We start from the raw sequence: 25,037 nt of genomic DNA on the forward strand, positions 1-25,037 counted from the left end.
TTGAAATGAAATGAAACATATAGAGTTGGCTTACCGCCAAGAACTTCAGTAGCTCCTCTTTGCATGGCATGAAAAGCCTTTCTTTTCTTTATTATTTTTTTAAGATTTTACTTATTTATTTGACAGACAGAGATCACAAGTAGGCAGAGAGGCAGGCAGAGAGAGAGAGGGGGGAAGCAGGCTCCTTGCTGAGCAGAGAGCCTGATGCAGGGCTCAATCCCAGGACCCTGAGATCATGACCTTAGCGGAAGGCAGAGGCTTAACCCACTGAGCCACCCAGGCGCCCCATGAAAAGCCTTTCTTGATCAGGCCCCCACCTCTGTCCACTGTCACATCAGCTGTTACTCTCTCCTGCCTTCCAGACTCTGGATCATGCTGCTGCTCATTCCTTGACTTTGTACGTTTGCCTCCCTGAAAACACATTACCCTTTGACTGCCTGGTGAACTCCTTGCCATCTTCAAGCCAGAGTTTATACTTGTTTATCTTTATCGTTTGTCTTCCCTCAGTGGCCTTTTAAACTATATGAAAGTGGGGGCCTGGTCTGTCTTGCTCACTGCTTTCTCACCAATATCTGAAAATAGGGACTTGATCAGTCTTAAGTACAGTAGTTTTGACTATTTCCAAAAGGCAACAGGGAATCACCCAATGATACTGTTAAAAAATTATAAACAGCTTTTTGTTTGAGAAAGGCACTGTGGTTGCTGAAGGGGGTCGGAGGGAATAGATTGGAGAAGGCAAGACTGACCCTAAGGAATCTGATCACTGGAGTTTGCAAAAATGATAAACGCCTGATTTGAGGTGTGAGGAGGTGAGGGATCTGAGACATGAGAGAACAATAGGAATGGATGATCTATGAGATGCTATGACTAGGGGTGAGAGGTAGTAAAGGATGGCTCCGTTTCTGGCGTCAGATTCCGCAGCTGGTGGTGATGTCTGGAACCATCACACAGTGTTACAGTTGTACGTTTACTTGTGGATCTCTCCCAACTAGTCTGAAAGGGACCTTGCTGAAAGTCTTTGAATTAGCAGTGTAAGAAGAGCACCTATTGGGCACGGGGGTGGCTCACTCTGTTAAGTGTCTGCCTTGAGCTCAGGTCAGGATCCCAGGGTCCTGGGTTCCAGTTTGGAGTGGGACTCCTTGTTCAGTGGGGAGTCTGCTTCTCCCTCCTCCGCCCCCGCCGCTCACTCCTGCTCTCTCTAGCGAGCGCTCTCTCTCAAATAAAATCTTTAAAAAAAAAAAAAAAAAGTACCTATTATATAGGAGGCATATAATAAATGAATGAATGAACACATTAAAAATATTAAACAGTACTTCTATGGCCCAATGGGAGGAATGGCTAATAAAAGTTCTACATTTACTATTCTCTGTGGGCTCTATCAGGAAGACAAAAACAAGAGGAAACTGGCTCGGAAAACGGGAAAACTGGTTTCTCAGCCGCTTTCTGCCTATTGTACAACCAGGAAGCTGACAATAAAGTTTATTTGAGCGTCGACGTGCCCTGACGTGGTCCCGCCTCCTCAGCCAGAGCCGGGATTGGTGGGCATTCGCCGGCTCCGCCGTTCCTAAGCACCGATTGGCGAGGGCCGCCGTCCTTTCGGAGCGTCCAGGCGCCTGCCCGCCCTTTCGCCGCGTCGCCGGTGCCTGCGCTGCCCACTCCTCCTCGCCTGTCCTCTCCCGGCCGAAGCCCCGGGAGACCAGAGCGAGACGCGGGGACCATGTTCCGACGCAAGCTGACGGCCCTTGACTACCACAACCCGGCTGGCTTCAACTGCAAAGGTGAGACGGCGGTCCCAGGCCGGCCGCGCGTCTGTGATCCCGCCGGCGGCCACCCCTTCAGCTCCCGCACCCGGGCTCTCCACCCGGACCCTCCGCGGCCTTGTTTCCCCCCGGGCGGGGGGGGGGGGTCCTCTGGCCCAGCTGCCAAGCACCCGTTTTCCGCCGCCCCTTGGCTTCGGAGCCCCCTCACCCACTCCTGCCTGGGCACAAACACTTTGTGCACTTGCTAAACTCCAACCAGCAACCCCCACCCACACCCTTAGCACACGAGAGAGTATTCGCTTTCTCAATTAGCCCTTCAGCTCCATGGTTCCCCTGGTAATTGGGCGATACTTTCAGCACATTGCTGAAATCTGGGGAAGGTGCTGAGTAACTTAGAGACTAGTTCATTGCTCTCCAGGAACTAGGGGATGATGGCGGGGTGGGTTCAGTGGGACCTCACCCAGCAGTTTGAGATCAAGAGAGTGCACAGTTAAGTCCAGGACCGACAGTGTTGGGATAAGCACGCACAGTAACAGGCTTGTCGAGTCGTGCAGAAAAGTTAATAGCAGGTGATCGGGGCGGTTGAATTGTAAATGGAAAGGTATTTGGGATTTCTCAGCGTTAAACTTTTAAAATGCATTAACACTGGTACCCATGTTATTCAGTCACTACTCTCATGTCTTCTAGAGTTTTTGGCCTTGGGTAGACTAATAAGTTTGAAAGTGACCCCGTACAAACCAGGGTACTAAGACCATTGTATCATTCTCAAGACTTTCTAATAGAAGCTTGAATTTGAAGTTGAAAATGGTTTCTGAGCGGTATAAGGGTGTTTTGTTGATCTCCTGTAGAAGCATATCAATGTATAGAACCTTGTTTTTCTACTTTATTTAATAAAAAAGGGTCAGTAGCAGTAGAGCTTTGATCTAGATTTGAATCTTTGGACTTCAGTCTTCTCATATGTAAATTGGGGATATTACCTTTCTCAGAAAGGTGTGGGAGAATTAAATGAATGAACTTTTCTCATGTTTGCACTTAGGACAGTAAATGACAGTGGTATTTTCTGTTCTTCTGTGTTGTCATTTAGTTTCTTGTATTTTACTGTTATTTTGTTATAAATTTAACTTTGCCCAGTCTTCCCTCATTTTCCCCTCTCAAAAGAACTGGAATAATAACCAACACTTAAATAGCAAAACTATGTGCCAGATGCTGCTATTATCTTTATTTTATTTTCATAACAACCCCAAGAGGAAGGTCCTGTTATGCTCATTTTGTAACTCAAACTGAGGCACAATAATTTAAGGTGATTAGCCCAAGTTCACACAACCACTGAGCGTTTGTAGCTGGAATATGAATGCAGGCCAGAATTTGAACAGAATATTTGTTATTCCGTTCATCCAAAACCTGCACTTTCAACTCCTACTTCAGGCAGCTCAGATAATTACTCTTTGAGTTAAAAAAAAAAAAAAAAAAAAATCCACGAGACCACTTGTTAGAAGAAAGTGTTCTTATCTAGTGTTTCTAGTGATTTATGAACTGTTTTTGTTGCAGATGAAACAGAATTTAGAAACTTTATTGTTTGGCTTGAAGACCAGAAAATCAGACACTACAAGATTGAAGACAGAGGTAATTTAAGAAACATCCACAGCAGTGACTGGCCCAAGTTCTTTGAAAAGGTAATGAAGTAGAAAGTTAAACAAAAGTAGTACAGAGAGCTTTTCTAAAAATTATATGAAGACAGTTAAGCTTAAAATTACTTTGTTCTTTTAAAATAAGTAAAAATAAAAATGATCAGTGTTAGAAAAGCTGGATTTCAGGGATTTAACTTTATTATGTTTGTCTTTAAAACAAATCATACTACCTTTTGCAAGTTTTCAGTGTTAGAAAATTTTGTCTGGAAACACTATGGGGTTTCTTAAATAAATGGTCACATGTATTCCATAAATGGTAAAGGTGACCAAAATCAGATTTTTTCCTAGACCAAAAGATAGCGATAACACACTTATATTATTAAAGTAAGACACTTAAACGTGCTTGAAAACTAAGATTATTTCTTGTTTGTGGTTCTGTTTAACGTATAAAGATGTCCATTGTTGTGTACAATGTAAATAATCCTGAAGGGGCGCCTGGGTGGCTCAGTGGGTTAAAGCCTCTGCTTTCGGCTCAGATCATGATCCCAGGGTCGTGGGATCGAGCCCCGCTTCAGGCTGTCTGCTCAGTAGGGAGCCTGCTTCCTCCTCTCTCTGTCTGCCTCTTTGCCTACTTGTGATCTGTCAAATAAATAAATAAAATCTTAAAAAAAAAATTATAAATAATCCTGAAAAGGTCTGTGGATAATAGCTTATTTTTGTGGCTAGAATAATTTTCCCATTGACTTAGTTTAATTGTAGTAACATTTTTGCAGAAAGGGGAATTGTTTTCAAATTAGAATAAAAATCACATTTTCTAGTATCATTATATTAAACATTTTAATCAGCTGTGTTACTTTGGAGAGTAAGGTATTTTCCCTTAAAAATATGAAAATTGACTAAATTTTTATTTGCCACAGCAAAGGGATTCGTAACTTTTGGAATTACTTTCAGATCATGAGACATTTTGGATATCTTTAATATTGGTAATTTTTTATACTTTCTCTTTAGAATCAAGAGTTTATGAATTAGGGAATTGTGTAAATTATACACTAGTTCTATGACCATAGGCAAGTTTCACTAAGCTTTCTGTGTCTCAGTGTTGTCAATAAACGGGATAACAGTGGTTCCTATGTCACAGCAGCGGTGTGTATTGTTAATGGGTGATATATAGCTATGCTCAGCCCATAGCAAGTGCTATATGCTTTATTATTTCCCCTGCCTCTACTACCATTATCACTACTACTGGATTATTTTCTTTTGCTCTTAAAAAAGTGTTTTGTTTTGTTTTGAAATTTTGGTATTTTTAAGACCTGAAAATATGTTGTTAGGATTTTATATTTGTTTATATCACATTTCATGACCCATTCATGTGTGCGAGACAACACATAGTTTCATAGAAGGGTATTTGAAGAATAAAAATTTTTCTAATGAAAAACACCTAGAAATGATAGTAAAGTAGGATAACTTAAATATATTGGAACTTACAATCCAAACAGATACTGTCTTTCAAGTTGGTCTCTTTGGAATGATGTCAGTTGTTTAAAGCATATTCATAACTTTTGAATTACTTTCAGATCACGAGACATTTTGGATATCTTTAATATTGGTAATTTTTTATACTTTGAAGGTGGATTTGTGTTCTGCATCATGACCATATCTTGTGAATGAGGTGTTTTATAGCAGGGGTATGAAATTTTTGGTTAGAAAATGAGTTACAGCTAAAAAGTACTGATTTATTAATTAGGCCCAAAAGGATATCCAAAAGGAGTTGTAGAAGTTTTGACTAATAGCGTTGTTCCTGAAACGAGATTTTTAGCTCCTAAGAGACCCATTTGAAGAACAGTGGTCTTTGGCTATACAGCTTCTGGCAATCATCTAAAATGCTTGGTTACATTCTACACATGTTTCACTTTGCTTACTGTATTCAGTGGCGTTTCCATAATATGAAAGCTTGGTTTAGATAGTAATTGGTTTATTTGTATATTCTTCTTTTGAAAGCTTTTTGTTTGTTTGTTTTTAAATCATTCTATGTGTTTTCAGACCTGGAATCAGAAAGTTTATGTTCAAGTTCTCAATCAAGTTGTGAAACTGTTGGCAAGTGTTAATATCTAGGCCTTTTTTCCTCTTCGTAAAATAAGGAAGTTGTTTTAGATCAGTGGCACCCTACCTGGAATCTCCAAAAGTAAAAATTTCAAAAAGCATGATGGAAGTACTTTTTTTCCTTAAGTGGTACACTTAAATGTTTCCTTCCTTTGGATTATATAATTACATCAACAATTTAGTAATGGAAATGTTGTTTATATTCTTAGAGATCCAAACTAAGATCTCTTTCAACTCTCATTTTTTTCATTCTGTGACATTATAGTAATAATGAAACTAGATATTTTTTTTCTTCACAGTATCTCAAAGATGTTAACTGTCCTTTCAAGATTCAAGATCGACAAGAAGCAATTGACTGGCTTCTTGGTTTAGCTGTTAGACTTGAATATGGAGATAATGGTATGTTTTGTGGGGAATGTGTGTTTTAAAGAAAGGAAGAGGAAAGGGAACAAAAGGAGTGTTTCAAAGTAGGGACTTAACAATTTGAGTTTCTCTGTCTTACATTGTTTCACCTCTGGTTCATTATAAGTTTTATATATCCTCATTTTCCTTTTAAGCATCTGGTGAAAAGTTTACTTTCATAACCATCCTTCTGTGTTCATTTCTCATCCCCTATAACTCCTAAATTGTCTAGGAAAGACTTTTCTTCAAAAAAGTTGTTTTTTTGTTTTTGTTTTTGTTTTTTTATCATAAGACATTAAAAGCAACTATCTTTCATTGGTATTTAGATTTTTCTTTTAGAATTTGGGAATGGTGTTTCCTGGTATTTGTCTCCTCACAAAGTAACATTAAATTGGTAAATTTGCTGTCTTTTACAGTCTGCACCTTAGCCTTCTGGATTAAATTGTTAGAGTTCTAGAATTGATAGGATTTCAGAGTATTGTTTGCAGCAGGTAGTTTCACAAGAGACTGAAACATAGATCTAATGCCAATAGGTACTATAGGCCAAAATATGTTTATTATATATGTTTCATGTTATTTTATTATAGACACTTATAATATTAGAAATTTTACGGGGTGCCTGGGTGGCTTAGTGGGGTAAAGCCTCTGCTTTCGGCTCAGGTGGTGATCTCGGAGTCCTGGGATCAAGCCCTGCATCGGGCTCTTTGGTGGGGAGCCTGCTTCCCCCTCTCTCTCTGCCTACCTCTCTGCCTACTTGTGATCTCTGTCTTTCAAATAAATAAATAAAATATTAAAAAAAATAATATTGGAAACTTTTTAATATTAGTACCTGTAGTTAAAAAAATTTCCAGTAAACTTGTGTTTCCTCTCATTAGACTATTTCATTTTGAAAGGCCTGCCAGTGTCTAAATGCAGGATCCAATTATCTTATCTTACCTGCATCTTCTGAGTTTTATGTTGTTCTCTTTTATCTGGCTGTCACTTCCCAGTCCTTTTCATCTTCTGCTTTTGAAGCCTTTTTTTTTTTTTTTTTAAGATTTGTTTATTTTAGAAAGCATGCATGTGTGCACACAGAGTCAGGGGTGGTGGTGGGGGAACAGAGGGAATGAACATTAGGCAGACTCTCTGCTGAGTATGGAGCCCGAAGCGAGGTTCTGCCTCAGGACCCATGAGATCATGACTTGAGCTGAAACCCAAGAGTCCGATGCATAACCAACTGAACCTCCCAAGTGCCCCTTTTGAAGCCTTTTTGATCATTGTCTTCTTTTTCCTCCCATTCTGTCACCATCCATCTTTTCCGATGTCCATTGTACCTTTTCTTCTTCATTCCCACTGCTACCACCCTGGTTTAGGCTCTTACATTTTCTGCTGAGATTATTGTAGTATCTTTCAGACTCATCTCCCATTAGTGTCATCCTTTGTTTTCATCCTCATGGCCCACCAGGCTTACTTTTTGAAACATAAATGTGTTAGAATGCCACAGTTTTCTTTCAAAGAACCTCTTATTATATATTCAGAAACAACATTGCTTTCCCTTTTTCAATGAAAAGAGCTCCAGATCCTTTGGCCTGGTATTCAGGGCCTTTGATAACTGGCATCTAACCAGTATTCACATACTTGACATCCCAGCCAGACTATAAGAGTGCTGTTTCCTGTTTAAATCTTTTTAATCTCCCCTAGATGTCTTTGCTTACACTTTTCCTTGGCCATTATGCCATGTCAGTCTATCTATACACATCTAAATCCTATTCATGTTTGTAAGATCCAGCTTAAATGGCACCTAGCAACAGTAATATTTTTTCTCAACTTTCATAGCTCTTTGCCTTTATATTTTTTGTCATTCGTCACTTGCCTTTTTGTTTATATGTCTTATTTGCCTCATTAAGTTAAAGAAGCTGATACTCAGCCTTTGTAATACTACTACCAGTTTCTTACTGATGCTGTAACAAATTACCACAAATTCAGTGACTTAAGACAATTCATTATCTTACAGTTCTGCTTTGGAGGTCAGAAGTCCAACATCTGTCCTACTTGGCTAAAGTCAGTTTGTCTGCAGGGCTGGTTCGTTTTAGAGGCTTTGTAGGAGATCCATTTCTTTGTCTTTTTCGCATTCTTAAGGCTGCCTGCATTCCTTGACTCTGGCCGGGTTATCTTAAGAGTTATAGCCGTAGCAGCTTCAAATCTCTCTTGTGACTCTGCTTGCATTGTCACATCTTCTCTGACTCTGATCTTCTTGCCCCCCTTATAAGGATGCTGTGATTATATTGAGCCCACCTGGATAATCCAGTATAATCCCCCATTTCAAGGTCCTTAATTTAATCACATCTGCAGAGTCCCTTTTTCCATGTAACATAATATAATCATAGGTTCCAGAAATTGGGATAATGGACATCTTGGGGCTGAGGGGTGGGGAGGCAGGGGACTAGTCATGATTTTACTGCCACAGTATCAGACATAGTTTTTCAGATACAATAGATGTGTTTATCAACTTTAATAAATGTTTGATGAATACAGTGTATGAATGCTTATGTATACTGATACGGAGCATCAGCCAGCTGTTTTTTCGCTGGTACCTCAGACTTAAATTTCAGAAGCCTTATGGCAGAAATCTTCAGGAAAGTTTTAAGCTCTTTCTGTACTTTCAGTTTTAGTTTAGAAAGAAAACACTTGTGATTCTCTTTCTTTATAAATAAACGTCATCATAAGCCTTGGTAGCATTAGTTGACTTTTAGGGTCTTCAGCAAAATCTGTTGTGGTCTGAGTTGGTAGAAACTCTGTTAGTTAATTTGCAACAAAATTTTCTCCAGCTTTTCCAAAGTGTTTTTCAGCTATTACCCCCAAAATTATTTTCACATCTCAGTTTATTTTTGTTTTACCCTTCTTTTATTTCACGTGTCCCGTTTTTATAATAGTGCAGTTTAGCTTACATAGGTACCAAGAACAGTAGATGCCATATGATTGTGTGTCCTTGCAGTTGACAGTTGCTCTTAAGTACATTTAAGTACATAATAGCATGGTCTTTTTTAGTGAAAAAAACAAAACGAAACAAAACTGAGTTTGCATCTGAAATATGGTAAATGTTTGATATGGAAAAATTGTAGTTGAATTTTATTTGAAGCGTTAGTTGAATTATAGTTGAAAAGTAAGCAGTATCAAAAGCATATTTAAAGTTTAAACTAGAAAACAAGTTTGTAATTTTTTGGAAAAGGGTTTAAAGTAGTAATACTATCCCTTATCAACAGGAGGTGCTATTGTTGTTTTGTTTTACATTAATATGTTGCTTTCTTCTGATGTTTAAGGTATTTAAATTTTTTATTATTTGATGAAACCATTGTGGATTTTTATTGTCTGTGCCTTAACATTTTTTAAATCCTTTCATTAGCTTGTCAATTAAGGTGATTAAAATCTGACTTAAAATGTTTTTCTTTTAACTTTGACATAATTTCAGACTTACAGAAGTTGCAAAATAGTACAAAGAATTTTCACATTTCCATATGTTGCAAATGTTAACATTTTACTTCATTTGCCTTATTGTCTATGTACACATATGCACATATGTAACTTTTTCTCAATCATTTGATAACTTAAAAACGTTCTTTCCCCATTACATGCTTAAATGCACATATACAGAAAATAAATAAGACACCATCTTACATAATTACAGTACTGATTCAATACTGTTATATATAGTTACAACTCACATTTCACCAGTTGTCTCAACAATGTTCTCTATAAAAGCAAAAAACAAAAGCAGTCCTGGACCATGTTTTTCATTCAGTTATCTCTTTAGCCTGCTATCATCTGGAACATTTACTCAGTCATTATTTGTGCTTCGTGATGCTGACATTCATTTTGTAGAATGTCTCCCAGTTTGGGTTTGTTTGAGGTTTCTTCATAAGTAGGTTCGAGGTTTGTACTTTTGTTAAGAATAACACAGAACTAATGTGTTCGTTTAAGTTAGTGATATGCCCTGTTACTGGTCACGTTGTTCTCATCACTTCGATAAGGTTTTTTCCACTGTAAAGTTAATATTTTCCCCTCTGTAATAAATATGTATCTTGTGGGGAGATACTTTGAGATGATGTTAGTATGCTTTTGCTCTTCAAACTTGAGCCCAAACTTTACCTTTAGCTTCCATTTGATTTTTCTTGCCTGAGTCAATTACTATGTTGATGATTGCTAGAGGTGTTTTTCTAATTTCATCATTTGTTTGTTGGCATCTTAAGGTACAGTTCTACAAACTGTATTTTTGCTTGTGTTTACAGCTGAAAAATACAAGGACTTGGTACCTGATAACACAAAAAATGCTGACAATGCAGCTAAAAATGCAGAGCCATTGATCAATTTGGATGGTAAGTATGTAAGTGCATATCATCAACATTTTTGGTCCCTTACATGTTTTTTATTTCTTAGATTGAGGAACCCTGGGTTGACTTGGTTTTAGTAAATTAGGAATGCTTTATGTTGATGTTTTATTTTCTGTTGTTTTTATTAGCATTTACAGTATGTTTTCTCCCTCCTCATATAGCTGAATATCTGAATGTTAGAATGCTATCCTTTGATTTCTTCATACTGATTTGGGGGTCTGATTTGTATTTAATCATGGTGGTGATTATTTGCCTTCCTGGATGCATAAAATATTTTTTCTAATCTAATGACATGAGACAAGTGGTAAAATTTGTCATCTTCATTTCCAGATACCTTTAAATATTCTCTTTTTAAAAGTATAAAGATTGTATTATAATAATTTAAGTATTCTTTCATGATAGATTCATTGTGACTTAAAATTTACAAGTTACTCTCATGGATTAATAAGCTCCTTACCCTTATGAATTAGTATGCTGCTTAGACAGACTACAGCTGCTTAGAGAAAAGGTTTTGGGAAAATTGTCCACTGAAGGGATCTAGTTTAAAATTAATAGCTTTGGGAAGAAATACTACTTAAAAGTCCCATGTAAATGTGCCTTGCAGAAAAAGTTACAGCACAATCCTAACATGAGTTAACTTGGTAATTCATGGTTTGGTCAGTGTGGCTGATCAATAGGGAACCCATTGACCTCATCAGTTTACCTAATGGTCTATGCCCCTGCACTACTCTAAGCAGCAGCAGTTTTAAAAACGAAGAGTTTTTTTTTTCTTGTTATTGGAAAATTAAAAGTGTTTTTTGTAAGTTTATATGCTTATATATATGTTTATAATTACATGCTTGCAGAGCTGTAAGTTTCCATTTTTAATCTTTTATAGTAAATAATCCTGATTTTAAGGCTGGTGTAATGGCTTTGGCTAACCTTCTTCAGATTCAGCGTCATGATGATTACCTGGTAATGCTTAAGGTTGGTTTCATATTCATATTCATATTTGACAGAAACTCTGTATGGAGAAGAAAAACCTCATTTTCTAAAAATTACCTATGTTTGACATACTGATATATGACTAAATGGCCAGAATGTGGAGGAATGTGGTACTTAAAGCAGATTTCATTTCATATTTCGTCTATTTAGATTATCTAATAACAACTAATACCAAAGTGTGTTTGTTCACTTTGTGCCTGCTACTGTGCTCAGTCCTTGGCAAAGAGGATTTCATTCCCAACAATCCCGGAGGTAGTGGAGGTAGATGCTGGTATCCTTTCATTTTAATACGAAGAAATTGAGACCTAAAGAGGATAGATAATGTCCAAGATGACACAGAAAATGAGAGAGCCAGAATTTTAATCTAGGCACTCTGACCATGTGGTCTCTTCTTTTTCCTGTATGTTTCTACCTTTATTTAGTCCTTTCAAAGATTTGTGATCTGTATTAACTAAGATAATAGAAAATGCCAAATGAGTCATGGTAGATTTGGTCAAAAATACATACCCCAGGGTGCCTGGGTGGCTCAGTTTATTGGGCAACTGCCTTCAGCTCAAGTCATGATCTTGGAGTCTCGGGGTCAAGTCCCACATCGGGCTCCCCAGCTCCATGGGGAGTCTGCTTCTCCCTCTGACCTTCTCCCCTCTCATGCTCGCTCTTTCTCTCTCTCTCTCAAATAAATAAAATCTTTAAAGAAAAAAAAATACCCCAGAATCTCTTTGAGGACTGAATGTTTTTGTTTTTCTAGTGCCCCATCCTATATAGGCCACTCAGTTCATATCTGTACTTCAGGGAACTAAGTGATCTGAAAGAGGTCTCTTATTTCTAAGTGAAGAATATACTCCTACTTCAGAAGATTATGTCACATAACTTTGACAGTATGGGATGGTATGGAGGGACAGGAGTAATATTTAAGATACTTAAGATTCCAGACTTGGAAATTATTATAGAAATTGTTACTGATTTTATGAGAAATTGACAAGCATTTGACTATACCTTATACATGTAAGTTACCTTAATCTACTTTGCAGTAAATTTTATAGTTAAATTCCATTTTACCCACAAGAGATTAGCCGTAACTTATTCTACTTTTTAGAATTGTATGTACTAAGTGATAGTTGTAATAAGAGAAAAACTATTTCTAGATTATTATAATTCTTTATACTGAATCTGCATGTTAACTCAGATTTTCTCAACTCATATTGGATGCCAAGAGACAAAAAGTTGGGTTGCCTGGCTGGCTTAGTGAGTAGAGCATGTGACTCTTGATCTCAGGGTCATGCGTTTGAGCCCCACTTGGGTGTAGAGATTACTTAAATGAATAAATAAATTAAAACTTCAAAAAATGAGATAAATTGTTTTTATTAAAATTTAGCTCTCTCAAGGTTTCGTTCTTTACTCAGGAATTATGTAAATTGCTTTGGAACAGTTGTGCAGTGGTCATGTCACCTTTAATCATAAACTGAGTGAGAAGACAAAGAGACTAGCATACCTGGGGTGCTTTTGTTAGACTTTAAAAACCCAAAGGGGAAAGGTTAAATCAATAATCAAAAGCTTTATAAAATTGTAAGCTGCATGAAGCATTCAGACAATCCATGACAAGATGGAAAACCTCTTGATAGGTTTGCCACATCATTGACTATTCTGCAACTAGACTGATTAATAAATTTGTGACTCCTATTAAAGACTGGTATAATGGCTTTTAAATGTAGCATTTGGCTTGTTATATTAGTAAGTTTTCAAGTTTCTACCCTTCAGTTACAATTGTTATCCACTAATTAAAATTCCATTTTAAAAAACCTTAGTTTTTGAGTGTGTGTAGGTACATGAATGCACTTGTGTCTGCCATAATAAAACACCTTGGTGATGAAGAAAAAAAGTGTTGTATGAGGGAAGTGAAAACATTTCACTATAATTAAGTGAACAAAAGTCAAGGACAGTGTATACGATATGCTACCCTTTGTGTCAGGAGTTTGCGTGTATGTGCGCATTTAAGCTTGAGCATACTTGTAATACAATCGAATCCTTGTAAGGATACACAGTAATCTGGTTCCAGTGATTGTCTAGAGGGATGGTTGAGTCTTGGGTAAAAAGGAGACGCCCCCTTTTTGTTTAAACCACGTATCCTTTGTTACAATTTTTCATGAATATAAATTAACCTATTCCAAAAAGTGCTGTTAGTTGTTGAGAGCATTTTTCCACATTATAAAGTATTAAAATGAAAACTTTCATTCTGTCAGCAGTTTTGTTTTTATTGGCTGATTTTGTTAATGAACTAGGTAATTCTAACTTCATCAAATTTGGTATCCTTATTCTCTAGATTCAGAGCAGAAAAGGTGAACAGCCAATAAAAAAATAAAAACTACTTTTGCGTTTCTTAGGCAATTCGCATTTTGGTCCAGGAGCGCCTGACACAGGATGCAGTTGCTAAAGCAAATCAAATGAAAGAGGTATGCATTATTTTTCCCAATAAATTTTAAATTAATTAATAATGAAAGTTTCTTCTGGTATTGTCATGAGTTTAAATTTTGTATGTATCTGCTTAAGATAACCATTCTTTGTTAGAACTGCTTGGAGAAAGGGTAGCTTATTTCAGTGGGATTGAATTTGGTTCTTAAGCAAATTTTAGCCATTATTCAGTGAAAAATAAACTTATTTCATACTTTAAAGCAGTTATAGGTAGTATACCCACAGTCTACCAGCACAAACCATTGCACGTGCCCAGTTGTTTATTTTAAGAGTATTTACCTTGCGAAATTTACTGGGTTATTTTGATTAGTTGCTGGAAAATAGAACACACATTATCTTTATTAATTTCCTTCTTTTGACCTAAATCCTGTCCTTTTTCTTTTGTTTCTTCAGAGAAATCTGTTCTCATTTTATTCACATTTCTTAGCATCACTTATGAGAAAGTAATTTACCTAAGGTCACCTAGTTGGTAAGTAGTTGAGTTCAGGCAGTCTGATTGAAGAGCCAGTGCTCTTATGGTAGTTAGGGACAAAGATCTGTGTGTGAAGGCCTACATGAGCTAGTTGACCATCCCAGGTGAAGGGGTAGGGACATAGAGTCTATATTAGAGTGTAAGTTCCTGGGTACAGGTGACTGCACCTGTCATTTTTCAGTCCTACTTTGTAGGCTAAGGAAACCATATACTCTATTTTTCCCTGAATTCTGCAATACTTTAGATGAAGTGCACTAGAAATTCAGATTCCCCCTGAAGTCTCACTGACTGGACTGTGTCGAGAAGTGTCCTCAGGGATTAGCAGCAGTGTCTGCAGTTGTCTGATAATGCTTCTTACTGTGCATAGATACTGTGATGAATATCTTGGGCACAAGGGACATTCTAGATTCTGGTCCTTTTTTTTCTCTCCTAATTCCTCAATGTCTTTTGTCCTCTGATCCCATCTTTTTATCAAGGCCCAGCAGTGTGAAAAGGTTTTTAATGCCAGGGCAGTGTAGTTCCCCCTAAAAAACATTGTTTTAAAGGCTTTTATTGCTAATTAATTATGTATGGATTAGGCCACTGGAAATTGGATTAAAGATCAGCTTCTTTCACCCACACTGTAGAACAGACAATAAATTGTTCTGGCATAATAAAATCATTCGTGCATTCATTGATGCAGCAAAACTGTGCCTTTGGTTTGAGGGCAGTGCAAATAAGGGCATAGCCAGATCTTTTTGCTTTTGTTTGGAAAGTAAAATTTTCAGTGCTCCTGGTCTTAAGTTAGTGTCCCCTCAAGATACCATGCAAAATAGTAATATAGAGAAGTTCTTACAGTGAGTGTTCTTGTTTATAACCATAACTAGCTCTTGGGGCATTTGGTCAAGATCTTTAGGGTAGCTGTTCCTTGGTCTCTTGGCAAATAAAATGAAAACAAGACTGACATAGAAAGCCACTCAGTGTAATTCTACTTGTTAGTTTTGCTTGCTGCATTTACATGCCTGTTTATTTTCTTCACTTATATAATGTATTATTTTAAAGTAGTTGGAGCATAGGTAGGTTTGCATTAATAGGCAAGAATCGAGTAGTGACAGTGTAGCATTTTATAACATTGAAAGTATAGATTTTATATAGTATGATCAGCAGAGTTTAGACTGCCTGTTCTTGTTGTTACGTGAACTCCATAGAGTTCAGCATCATGTTTGCCGTCTTTGGCATAACTCTGTAGAGGTACTGATGGGTTAACTAAATGGTTTAAAGTTTGCTCATTTTCCTTGATTTCAGAGTAATTTCCAAAGAACTCTAGGTAAGCTGGTAATCATCATGCTAGCTGAAAGAAAAGTAATACATATTTTAGATTTTGTATAAAGACAAATTAATGTGCTCAGAAATATTAAAAGTAATTCTATCCCATTTGCCCTGTACTCTGCTGTTTACTGGAGCTAAAACAGGACAGCAGCAGCCCTGCTCATCTACCCTTCCATAGCAGCAGTGACAGAGCGTAGCTCTAAAAGGAACGACTGCTTTATAGCCTAGTCTTACGGGAGGGAATGGGGGATGGAACTAGCTTCCCACTACACGCAGAGGCCATTCTTTCACTCCTCAAAAGGCAAATTTAGAGAACATTCTCCACCCCACTTGCCACTGCAGCTAAAAGGGTTAACAGAACAGCTAGCTGATTTTCAGTTACAGATGAGAAAAGAACATGATTCTTAACTATAAAGTTTCATTTTGTCCTTTTCTTTTTTAAGGGCTTGCCTGTTGCTTTAGACAAACATATTCTTGGTTTTGACACAGGAGGTGAGTGATTTTGTTTGAACTCAAACTATTTTTAGAGACTAGCTGAATATTTGGGGGAGAAATGGGCAAGTAAATGGTCTTGAATACTGATTAATGCAGTTTTCTTATAAAATAGATGCAGTTCTTAATGAAGCTGCTCAAATTCTGCGATTGCTGCATATAGAAGAGCTCAGAGAGCTACAGACAAAAATTAATGAAGCCATAGTAGCTGTTCAGGCAATTATTGCTGATCCAAAGACAGACCACAGACTGGGGAAAGTTGGAAGATGAACGTTTTAGGATTTCAGCTTCTCACCTATTTAGTACAATTGGGAACCATGTATGCTCTGGCATGTGTTTGGAAATCAAATGTCACATTTTCAAGGGAAGAATCCTAGAAATTTGACTATGTTCTCGAGATTTACCATCATTGCTTTTTCTTTAATAAAGTTCAGGAAAAGTGGATTTTTTTTTTTGACTGCTGTTTCTGTGTCTATATAATTAATCGTCCTCTTTTGTGGTTGAGGTACATGCCAACCCCCAGCTTTGTTATATAGACAATACAGATCCTCAAATCATAGGAAAACTTAAAATATTTTATTGGAGTAATCTAGAAAATTTGAGAATTGTTACATCTTTGGTATTTAAAAATGTAGTAACTTCTGTGGGTAACTATAGAGGGACTTACAGGATCATTAGATACAAATTGAAACATTCTAGCACCTTTTAATATAAATAGAAATGCAGTGATGCAGAGGTAAAAAAAACAAAACCAAAAAAAAAAACAACTTTTGCTGGGAAACTATAAATAAGTTGTTTTTTTCCCCACCAGTTCTGCATAGCCTTCTCTAGATCAAGGCTTATAATCCTTGGGATTGTGTCTTTATACTGATCATCCTACTTTTAATTACTTGGCCAGGAAGAATTCTTAGCAAAAATTAGATTTAGGGTTTTAACATATTCTTATTGGTTCTTCGTTGAATGCATTTGACCTTTTAAATATGATAGAAATGTTTATAAAAAATTGCTTAATAAGCAAATAATTAAAATGGTTACTTTTTAAAACCTGTAGTAACTTTTGTTTTTCAAAATACAGTAGTAAAGATTGAGGTATAAACTTTTCACAAGATAGAGTCTTTTTGTACTGAAAGTGTTCAACTTGTAAGTCCAATTCCTTTTTCCACTTTCTTCACCTTTGCAGTAAATGTTCTTTAGGGTCCAGATTCTGATTGTAAACTCCAAGTCCTTTATGATGCCATGTTTACTTTCTTCCTGTGAGTAGAGGCGAAAGGAACAGTGGGTGAATATTTTATAATCCTGTTGCCACAGCAAGTATTTTAAAGGGGAAATATCCTAATAGGCTGATCTTTTTTGTGTGTGGTGGAGCTAGGTGGACTTAGGGGTGAACAGTCTTTACTTCCCTATGTGTGGCCATTAACGTTCCCATTCAAAGTGGCTCTCGGTGTAAGTGGCAGCAGCCGGGTTTGAGCCAAGAGTCATCGGCTGCCAGATACATCGTTCTCTACCCTGCTTGTCTGAAGGAGCAGCCTGAGCATTTTATTTACCTGCTGGGCAGTAGGGGTAGACTGCAGTTATCCCGTAGAGATGAGACCGCTGCTCTGGGAGATACTCATCAGTAAACTGGCCGCTGTCTCTATTTACAGATATAACACCATCCCTGGTAACAGAAAGGAAGAGTAAACTTGTGGGATAGGGAAAAAGTTACTTTCAGTAGAGAATCTCTGCTAGCCAGCATTCTAGAGTATCTTTTTAATTTAACCAAGTGTGTTTTGACTCCTTTAGATTCGAAGATTTTCCTCTATCAGTGGTTCTCAAAGTGGTCCCCAGACCAGCGTCATCTGGAAATTTGCTAAAAATACAAATTCTTGGGCCCCAATTCAGATCTGTTGAATCAGGAATTATGGGATGGGACCTGGCAATCTCTTTTAACAATCCTTTGGAATGATTCTGATGCTACCCTAAATTTTGAGAACCACTGGTATAAATCAGTGCTTCTCAGCTCTTGCCAAACAGATTACTCGAGGAGCTGTTAAAATACTGATGCCTGGACCTCCTGCCAGACCAGTTAAATCAAGACTGCAAAGGACGGGGTAGAAAGGCTTAGACATCTAGATGTGTTTTTAATATCCCTCCTTGGAGAACTAGTCTAAATCACAGTACTTTTCCTTCTCCCAGGTGGACAACTAATATGTCCATAATGTCATTTTCTAAAAATCAGTTTAAATCCTACAGCTAATATACCTCATGGTCCCACTTAAGTATAGTCTTTTATTCTCTGAAGATCAGATTCAGATCAATGCACTTCCTTTCTTAGACAGTTTAGTATCATCTCTGCCATTTTTAAGCAACCTGTGAGCAATACCATTATGATTTTAAAAGCAGTAACACTTGAACAATGTTATCTACTAATTAAGAGGTAATGAAAGCTTCAGTGGAGAGTTTAATTACTAAAGTCATTAGAGACATTAGGTAAAATGCTACTAATGGTGGTATGCCCTCCAGACTAGGTTGCCTTTTCAGGCTTGGCCAGGGTGTGTCAGGCTCACCTCCTCCAGTCTGTGTGGTAGAAGTGATCTGCGTAGCTAACAATACTAAAGGGGTAGTTGAGGTTGTTCTGAATAACACGCCGTCCAGTCCCATCAGGAAGTGTACACTCCAGTTTTTTGGTTCCTTTTAAAACATCAGAGAGGGAAAATGAGATCCTTTCATACCGTCAGAAAGAAAATTTTTTGCCAAAAATAATTGTGGCAGGTAGAGGCCTTCCAAAAGGAAACAAAGGTAGAATAGGAAATAAGACATTTTATTCCCAGTGCAGTGATACAAATTAGAAACGAAAATTTCCTTTCTATTACCAGTCTTCAGTTTGTTTAATAGCATTCTAGTTTTTAGAATTGAGACTCTTAATCCTTTCTTGGAAGAGAGGATTGCATTTTTTCTCCCAAAGTAGGACATTAGAGACAAACTTTGTTCTATTTAAAGTCTCACCTTATAAATTGTTGTAAACATAGTATCTAGATAAATACTTGCCCTTTATAAGCAATGTATAATGCCTTTTAACTAAAATCCTTAAATATTTTTTGAAGACCTTATTTCCTAGATAAGGAATTAAAAGTGGCTAAAATGGTAACATGGCTCATGTTTTTCACTGTAAAGGAAGTAGTCTTCAAAATTTTGCAATACTTAAACAAGTTTCTTATGGAACCTGGCTTTAAATTTCAAATTTTTAAAAATGCAACTCATCTACATTATAATTCTTTTTGTTAGATTATAAACTCTTTAAGAATGCACCTTTTCATATTCTTTAATATGAAAGTAGACATACAGCATTTTTTCAAATTGCTCTAATAAGGAAATCACACTACAGAAGGGGAGAACTTGGGTATTGGCAACCCAGACTTACTACTGAAGGCCATGCTGCCATATCACTTTCCAAATGTCCTCACCATGATAGCCTATTGACTGGTAAAGCGATAGATACTTAAAAATGTTCTAATACTGGCAAAAAAAGAGAAAACTTTGTTCAGTTATCTAAGTTTGTCAGTTTCAGCAGTTAAGTAAAATTTCTTTTTACTTTAAAAACTAGGCCAGGTGTTTGTGGACAAGCATTACAAAAATGAGTTGGACATAGTACTAGCCCTCAAATTACCACCTAAGTCACAGACCACCGCCCTCCCCCTCAAACCCCAGGAAGATTATAAATACCAATACAAAATTTCTTCAACGGTTTATACACCAATTAAAGGAGTAGATTCTGTGCTGTACTGATAAAAATTTAAGCCAGAAGTTCTGTGTGATGGGATCTGGCTTTGCTGTAAAATCTGAGGTAGAGAGCACGGTAAGGGAGTGCGGTGTGTTCACAGCCATCAGTAATACCTGCGTCTGCCCAGCAGAGCAGTTTGGAGAAGGGGTCAAAGGTTAAACCGTTAGGTAGTCCAATGTCTTTATTCACCAGAATTCTTCTGTTTTCTCCTTCTAAAGAAGATGTTTCAATTTTAGGAGCTTCTCGATTCCAGTCTGTCCAGTACAAGTTGCTATGGGATAAATTAAATACAGTGAAAATGCAGTCTAAGAAATAAGTGTCGGTCTCTGAGTTTTGGTTGTTTCCACCATTTAATGAAGGTAAACCTAGGATTTCAACACTAGGATTTCCCAATGCATTGCTAAAGGAGACCCACCTCATTCCAGGTTAAGTGTGAGGGAGCCTGGCCAGATCATGTGATCAGCATCAGCCCCTAGTCCCTCTCACATACTCTGAATTCTCTGTGTATTGTACCACAGTCTTAATAATTTCCTAGTTTATTCATTAGTTTACTAACTTACTTCTAGAGTATGAGCTCCATGAAAGAATAGACCTTGTCTTTGCCTAGAACAGTGTCTACACCTAGTAGATCCTATGTAAATACTGTTAAATTCATGCACTGGGGCTTTTACACTCTTGTTCTGACCCTCTCCACAAGGCATTTAAAATCCAAGGGCTTCAGAACAGGATCTATAGGTAGCAGGAGAATAGGGAAGCCCAGCTGACCCTCGGATTGGATCCACAGCAATGGCCCGCGGATTCACCAGGTCCGTGTGGAAGAGGACTTGGCGCTCGGAGCCATCCAGCCTGGCTCTCTCTATCTTGTCCAGACCACTGTCCGTCCAGTACATTGTTCTACGGAAGTGGTCGATGGCAAGTCCTTCTGGGCTTATCAGACCTGGAAATAGAACAATGGCAGGACTGGAGCATTTGCAGGTATGAAAAGGGAACCTGAAGTAGGGAGATCTATTAGGTTTGAAAAGTTTAAATAAGAGGGACGCCTGGGTGGCTCAGTTGGTTAAGCAGCTGCCTTCGGCTGAGGTCATGATCCCAGCATCCTGGGATCGAGTCCCACATCGGGCTCCTTGCTTGGCGGGGAGCCTGCTTCTCCCTCTGCCTCTGCCTGCCATTCTGTCTGCCTGTGCTTGCTCGCTCTCCCTCTCTCTCTGACAAATAAATAAAATCTTAAAAAAAAAAAAAAAAAAAAGAAAAGTTTAAAAAAGAAAGTCCTGGGGCACCTGGGTGGCTCAGTGGGTTAAAGCCTCTGCCTTCGGCTCAGGTCATGATCCCAGAGTCTGGGATCGAGCCCCGCATCGGGCTCTCTGCTCCACGGGGAGCCTGCTTCCCCCTTCTCTCTCTGCCTGCCTCTCTGCCTACTTGCGATCTCTGTCAAATAAATAAATAAAATCTTAAAAAAAAAAAGTCCTGAGAGGCACTCAGTTGCAAGCAGCAGGTTAACAGAGGAACTTGTTCTGCCACCTCTTATTCTCCTCTAGACTGATACACCCACTGGCCCGATGGCACCAGGCATATGCAGCAGCAGCTGTGGCCACCCTGAGTTCCCACTGTGAGCCCTTTCTGTTGGGAGCCCTCTTTCTCAGCAGGCTCAGAGTAAGAATCACCTTCTCGTTTCTTGCATAGGAATGTGTGTTTCCAGAGGGACTGGTATGGTACCACTCAGTGAAGCAACTTGTATGGCACTTTTTTTTTTTTTTTTTTTTTTTGCACTTAGTAGAGTCAAATGAAATAGAAAGTTTCTTCTGGATAAAGTTGCTGACCTGAGTTGATGATCGTCTCAGGCTCTGCTCCTGGTTCCAGACTGGCACGGCTGATTGTCCGTCCAGCAACATCTGTCCAGTACACCATCCTCTCGCGGCAGTCATAGTCAATTCCCACAACTATGGAGCCCTTTGTGGACCAAAACATGAAACTGGAAGAATTAGGAGTTTTGCATTTCCCTGGAGTTTGCTCTTAGCAGCTGCACACATGGCTGTAGGGAATACCCCGTAATGTAGTCTCCTGGGCAGCTAATAAGCAGCTTGGTTACACAAGTGGGCTTGGAGGCTGACTTCTAGGGGCCCAGCCAGGCTTGGCCACTGACTAGGTGTGCAACTTAACCTCTCTATGCCTGGATTTGTTCACTTGCAAAATGCAGATAGCAGTACCTACTTCATAGTGCTGCTTTAAAAATGAATACTGTAAATTCTTGTACAGTGTCCTGATCGGTCCTTAGTCTCCAGCAAGTGCTTAATAAGCGCTGTTACTGCCAGCAGTAATAAAACGACTTCATGAAAAAAACCCCTTTAGTGATTAAAGGACAAATGTTAGGCTCAGCAAATTAAGTTCTTAATGTTTTACCGGGCAAAAAAAATCTGTTATTCCTTCCAGACTCTTGAAACGGTCTTTCCAAAATTCACCAACATTTGATGACAAAAATCTACTCCCCCTTCCCCTATAATATGATCTTCTCCGTGAAGCGTAATCCCCTCACCCCATCTCTGCTTCCTTACTGTGAAGCAAAAGGGTTGTATGCTTGTGTAAAAGAAAGTCTCCAGTTGGGTGGGTTAAGAAACTGAAGACTGGTGGTCACCAAACCTCTGGCTAGGGAGATCTTTCCCCTTTATTGCTAAATAAAAGCAGTCTTCTTTTTCACATGCTTAGTCTGTGATACTTCTTTGCAGAACTGCACAGTACTTGCTTCATACAATTTCCAACTCCGACTCCTGGTCTGAGAAACTGAACAGATGTGCAAAGCTAACATCTAGGGGCCATCTGGCTGTCCCTGAGGTCACGCCGGTTCCTGGCTTGCCTAACAGAGCCTCCTGGGGCTGGCTGGACATGCTTCTGGGAGAGGAGTCAATATAAAAAACACTGAATAAAGCAGGATTTGGCTCCTGTGAAAAAGTAGGCAGTATATATGTAATAATCTGAAGGTCAAGTGTGTTTTACTTGAAAAGTAAAAGTCCTCTGTGTCAGGCAGGAGTGCACATCCATGTCAGCTTCCATTGACCTAAGGAATCATGGGATCTGTTAAAAGCCATGTATTGATTTCAGAGTTTCTTGGAAGAATAAGTCATTTTAAACAAATTTCCCCAAGACATGCTTACAGCCCATGTTACATTCTCTGTCAGTTCTACCACCCTAGGAGAGGCAAGTTCAGAAATGCCGCACAGCTGTCAGACTCGGTGGATAGTTAGACTGAGGTGTTGGCAATTTCTCAGTTTCTACATCTTTTAGAGAAACTTGTACAGGAGCATGCCCGTGTTTGCCAGCACAACTACAAAACCTAAATCTTAAGAAAAAACACATCTTCCTCTGAATACTGGCTGCTTCTAAACTTTTTTTGGAATCCGAAAAAAAAAGTTTGTTCCAGAAGTAAAGGCAAACATGGACATTATACTGTTCTGTACCCTAGAAGAGCAAGTACCTGCTACATGAGGTTTAGAAATGGAATCAGATGGCTTCCCTTTATAAGTGGCAGTGCCTTTTTGGTGAACCCCCTTCTCTTTTCTCCATTTTAGAGAAGAAATTGCTCCTCCAAAATGGAGTGCTTTGACAATAGGGATGCTGCTGGCGCAGGAAGCAACAGGCATCTAGGGAAAGCTCCTTTCCCAGCCCTCTGCCCAGAGCTTCTGTGAAGGAGTTAGAGAAGAGACTGATCCACAGAAACAGAATGGGAGGGGAGGGGACTGCAACAATGAGGTAGTATTAATTTATTTCCACTTGGGATTCTCAGCTGACCACAGAAACCACACCTTTTGGGTGGTCTTCCTGGACCCTCTGGAGAGGTCTGGCATGGAGAGGATCCTGGGAACTTGGGTCAAGGTTCTGTCAATTTTGTCTTGATTCGTCATACTGCCTCAGTATCCTGACAAATCTCAAACTCCCTCTCCCTGTATCTGAAACCCCATGAACCACCAGAGAAAGCCTGGGCCAGTGAGATGTGACTCCCGGCAACAGTGCCCCCACTTCCTGTGAGAGCAGTGTCAGACCCATGACAGTGTCAGACTACAGCCCAGAAACCCTCCAGGACCTCCCTCTACCTCTGGCCCTTGCTGTGATTTGAAAGCCCTGTGCAGTCCCGCCCCCCACAGCTGAAATCCACTTACATGCAGTGACAGCAGGGTCTTGGCCATGTCCTTCTGAAGCCTGGTACCATTGAGGGGCAAGTGACCGATCTGCTGGCCCTGGGCATAGAGCAGGAAGGTGCCCACAGATGGAGGGGTCACATCAGGCCGGGGCACAGGCCGGACTGTGGGTGGAGCAACCGTGGGGATACCTGCCGTGGCAAAGAGCAGGAGGGTATAAAGAACAGGGTGGGAAACAAGGGTAGGTGGGGAGGGGGAAGAAGTTACTTTCCACATAGCAGAACCTCCAAAAACATCAAAAGGTTTTTACCCTAGACAGATGTGTTCCAGATGTTCCTTAAAAGAAATTCTAATTTCTAGGCTCCCCCCCCCCCCCAAGATTATGTAAAAACACTGCCAGTTACTAGGGAGGAAGACAACAAAACATTTCCCTCAGAACAAAGCAAGAGGTGTTTTTCCTTTTTAAGGAAAGAAACTAGCCAGTATTGTGTCCGCTTTTCTTTGGGCCCCCAGGGTGACACGTGTCTCCTTTCACCCCGGGCTGGGGAGGAGGAGTAACTGCGTGTTGAATGGAGTTCCAGATGTTCTCACTACAGAAACTGCTAATGACAAAACCAAACACGAAATCCAAATTGGGATCTCGGGTAGACCAGAATGTAAATCAACACAGTGTATTAGTGACTTCTTTCACTGGACCTGGTGACCCCCTGGCTGCCCCACCTTCACCCACAGCTGGCAGTTGACCTCCAGCAAACCCTCCGAGCAGTGTGCCGAATGGGGGCAGTCCCCGGGTGCTTACAGGCAGGGGTGGTGCCTGGCTGCGAGCGGGTGCCCTGCACTTCTCTGCCATCTTTGTCCACACACCAGCAGAAGTCACTCTTCCCATGGCACTGCAGGGGCATGAAGTGGCCCAGGTCATCACACTGGGGCACATACTGGTCATCCCTGGGCGTGCCACCGTAGTGCTCCAGCAGGTTTTCCCTCCAGCGCTCACAGATGGTCCGGGGCCTCTGGGTGGGCTCTGAGCAGATGGGGACAAAAAGCCTTTGATGGTGAGCCAAGGACGGAATGCAGCGTGTAGCTGAAGATCCCCACACCTGGCCTCCCTCCTCCTAGTGTCCGCCAACAAGGTCTCAGCCAAGCCCCTGGACACTGGACCGCAGCAGTC

General features: G+C 39.4%; 2 protein-coding genes across 2 annotated transcripts in view; one reads left to right on the plus strand and one right to left on the minus strand.

Moving 5' to 3' along the window:
• Positions 1–1,601: 1,601 nt before the first annotated feature.
• On the plus strand, positions 1,602–16,426 carry LOC111162164 (RNA transcription, translation and transport factor). Its single transcript, XM_022526365.1, has 8 exons — positions 1,602–1,778; positions 3,309–3,433; positions 5,788–5,887; positions 10,156–10,242; positions 11,135–11,223; positions 13,623–13,691; positions 15,934–15,982; positions 16,098–16,426. The coding sequence occupies exons 1-8, from the start codon at positions 1,718–1,720 to the stop codon at positions 16,250–16,252; spliced, it is 735 nt and encodes a 244-aa protein (XP_022382073.1). The 5' UTR covers positions 1,602–1,717; the 3' UTR covers positions 16,253–16,426.
• A 1,092-nt stretch (positions 16,427–17,518) lies between these two features.
• Positions 17,519–25,037, minus strand: part of LOC111162157 (nidogen 2) — a 60,472-nt gene continuing 52,953 nt past the window's right edge. The window contains exons 15-21 of the mRNA XM_022526353.1: positions 24,669–24,890; positions 23,891–24,060; positions 21,560–21,689; positions 20,508–20,679; positions 19,856–20,013; positions 18,529–18,652; positions 17,519–17,639 (exon numbers count right to left, since the gene is read on the minus strand). Coding sequence (XP_022382061.1) covers positions 17,519–17,639; positions 18,529–18,652; positions 19,856–20,013; positions 20,508–20,679; positions 21,560–21,689; positions 23,891–24,060; positions 24,669–24,890 — 1,097 coding nt within the window. The remainder of the gene's footprint in view (positions 17,640–18,528; positions 18,653–19,855; positions 20,014–20,507; positions 20,680–21,559; positions 21,690–23,890; positions 24,061–24,668; positions 24,891–25,037) is intronic.

This window comes from Enhydra lutris, unplaced genomic scaffold (genome assembly GCF_002288905.1).
Source record: "Enhydra lutris kenyoni isolate GAN:26980312 unplaced genomic scaffold, ASM228890v2 scaffoldscaffold4, whole genome shotgun sequence".
In the NCBI taxonomy this organism is placed as follows: domain Eukaryota; kingdom Metazoa; phylum Chordata; class Mammalia; order Carnivora; family Mustelidae; genus Enhydra; species Enhydra lutris.

Excerpts from the sequence above, each read along its gene's own strand:
- LOC111162164 (XM_022526365.1), top strand. The coding sequence starts at position 1,718 with ATGTTCCGACGCAAGCTGACGGCCCTTGACTACCACAACCCGGCTGGC. Across the intron at positions 5,888-10,155 it reads ACTTGAATATGGAGATAATG|CTGAAAAATACAAGGACTTG; the intron begins GTATGTTTTGTG and ends TTGTGTTTACAG. Across the intron at positions 11,224-13,622 it reads ATTACCTGGTAATGCTTAAG|GCAATTCGCATTTTGGTCCA; the intron begins GTTGGTTTCATA and ends TGCGTTTCTTAG.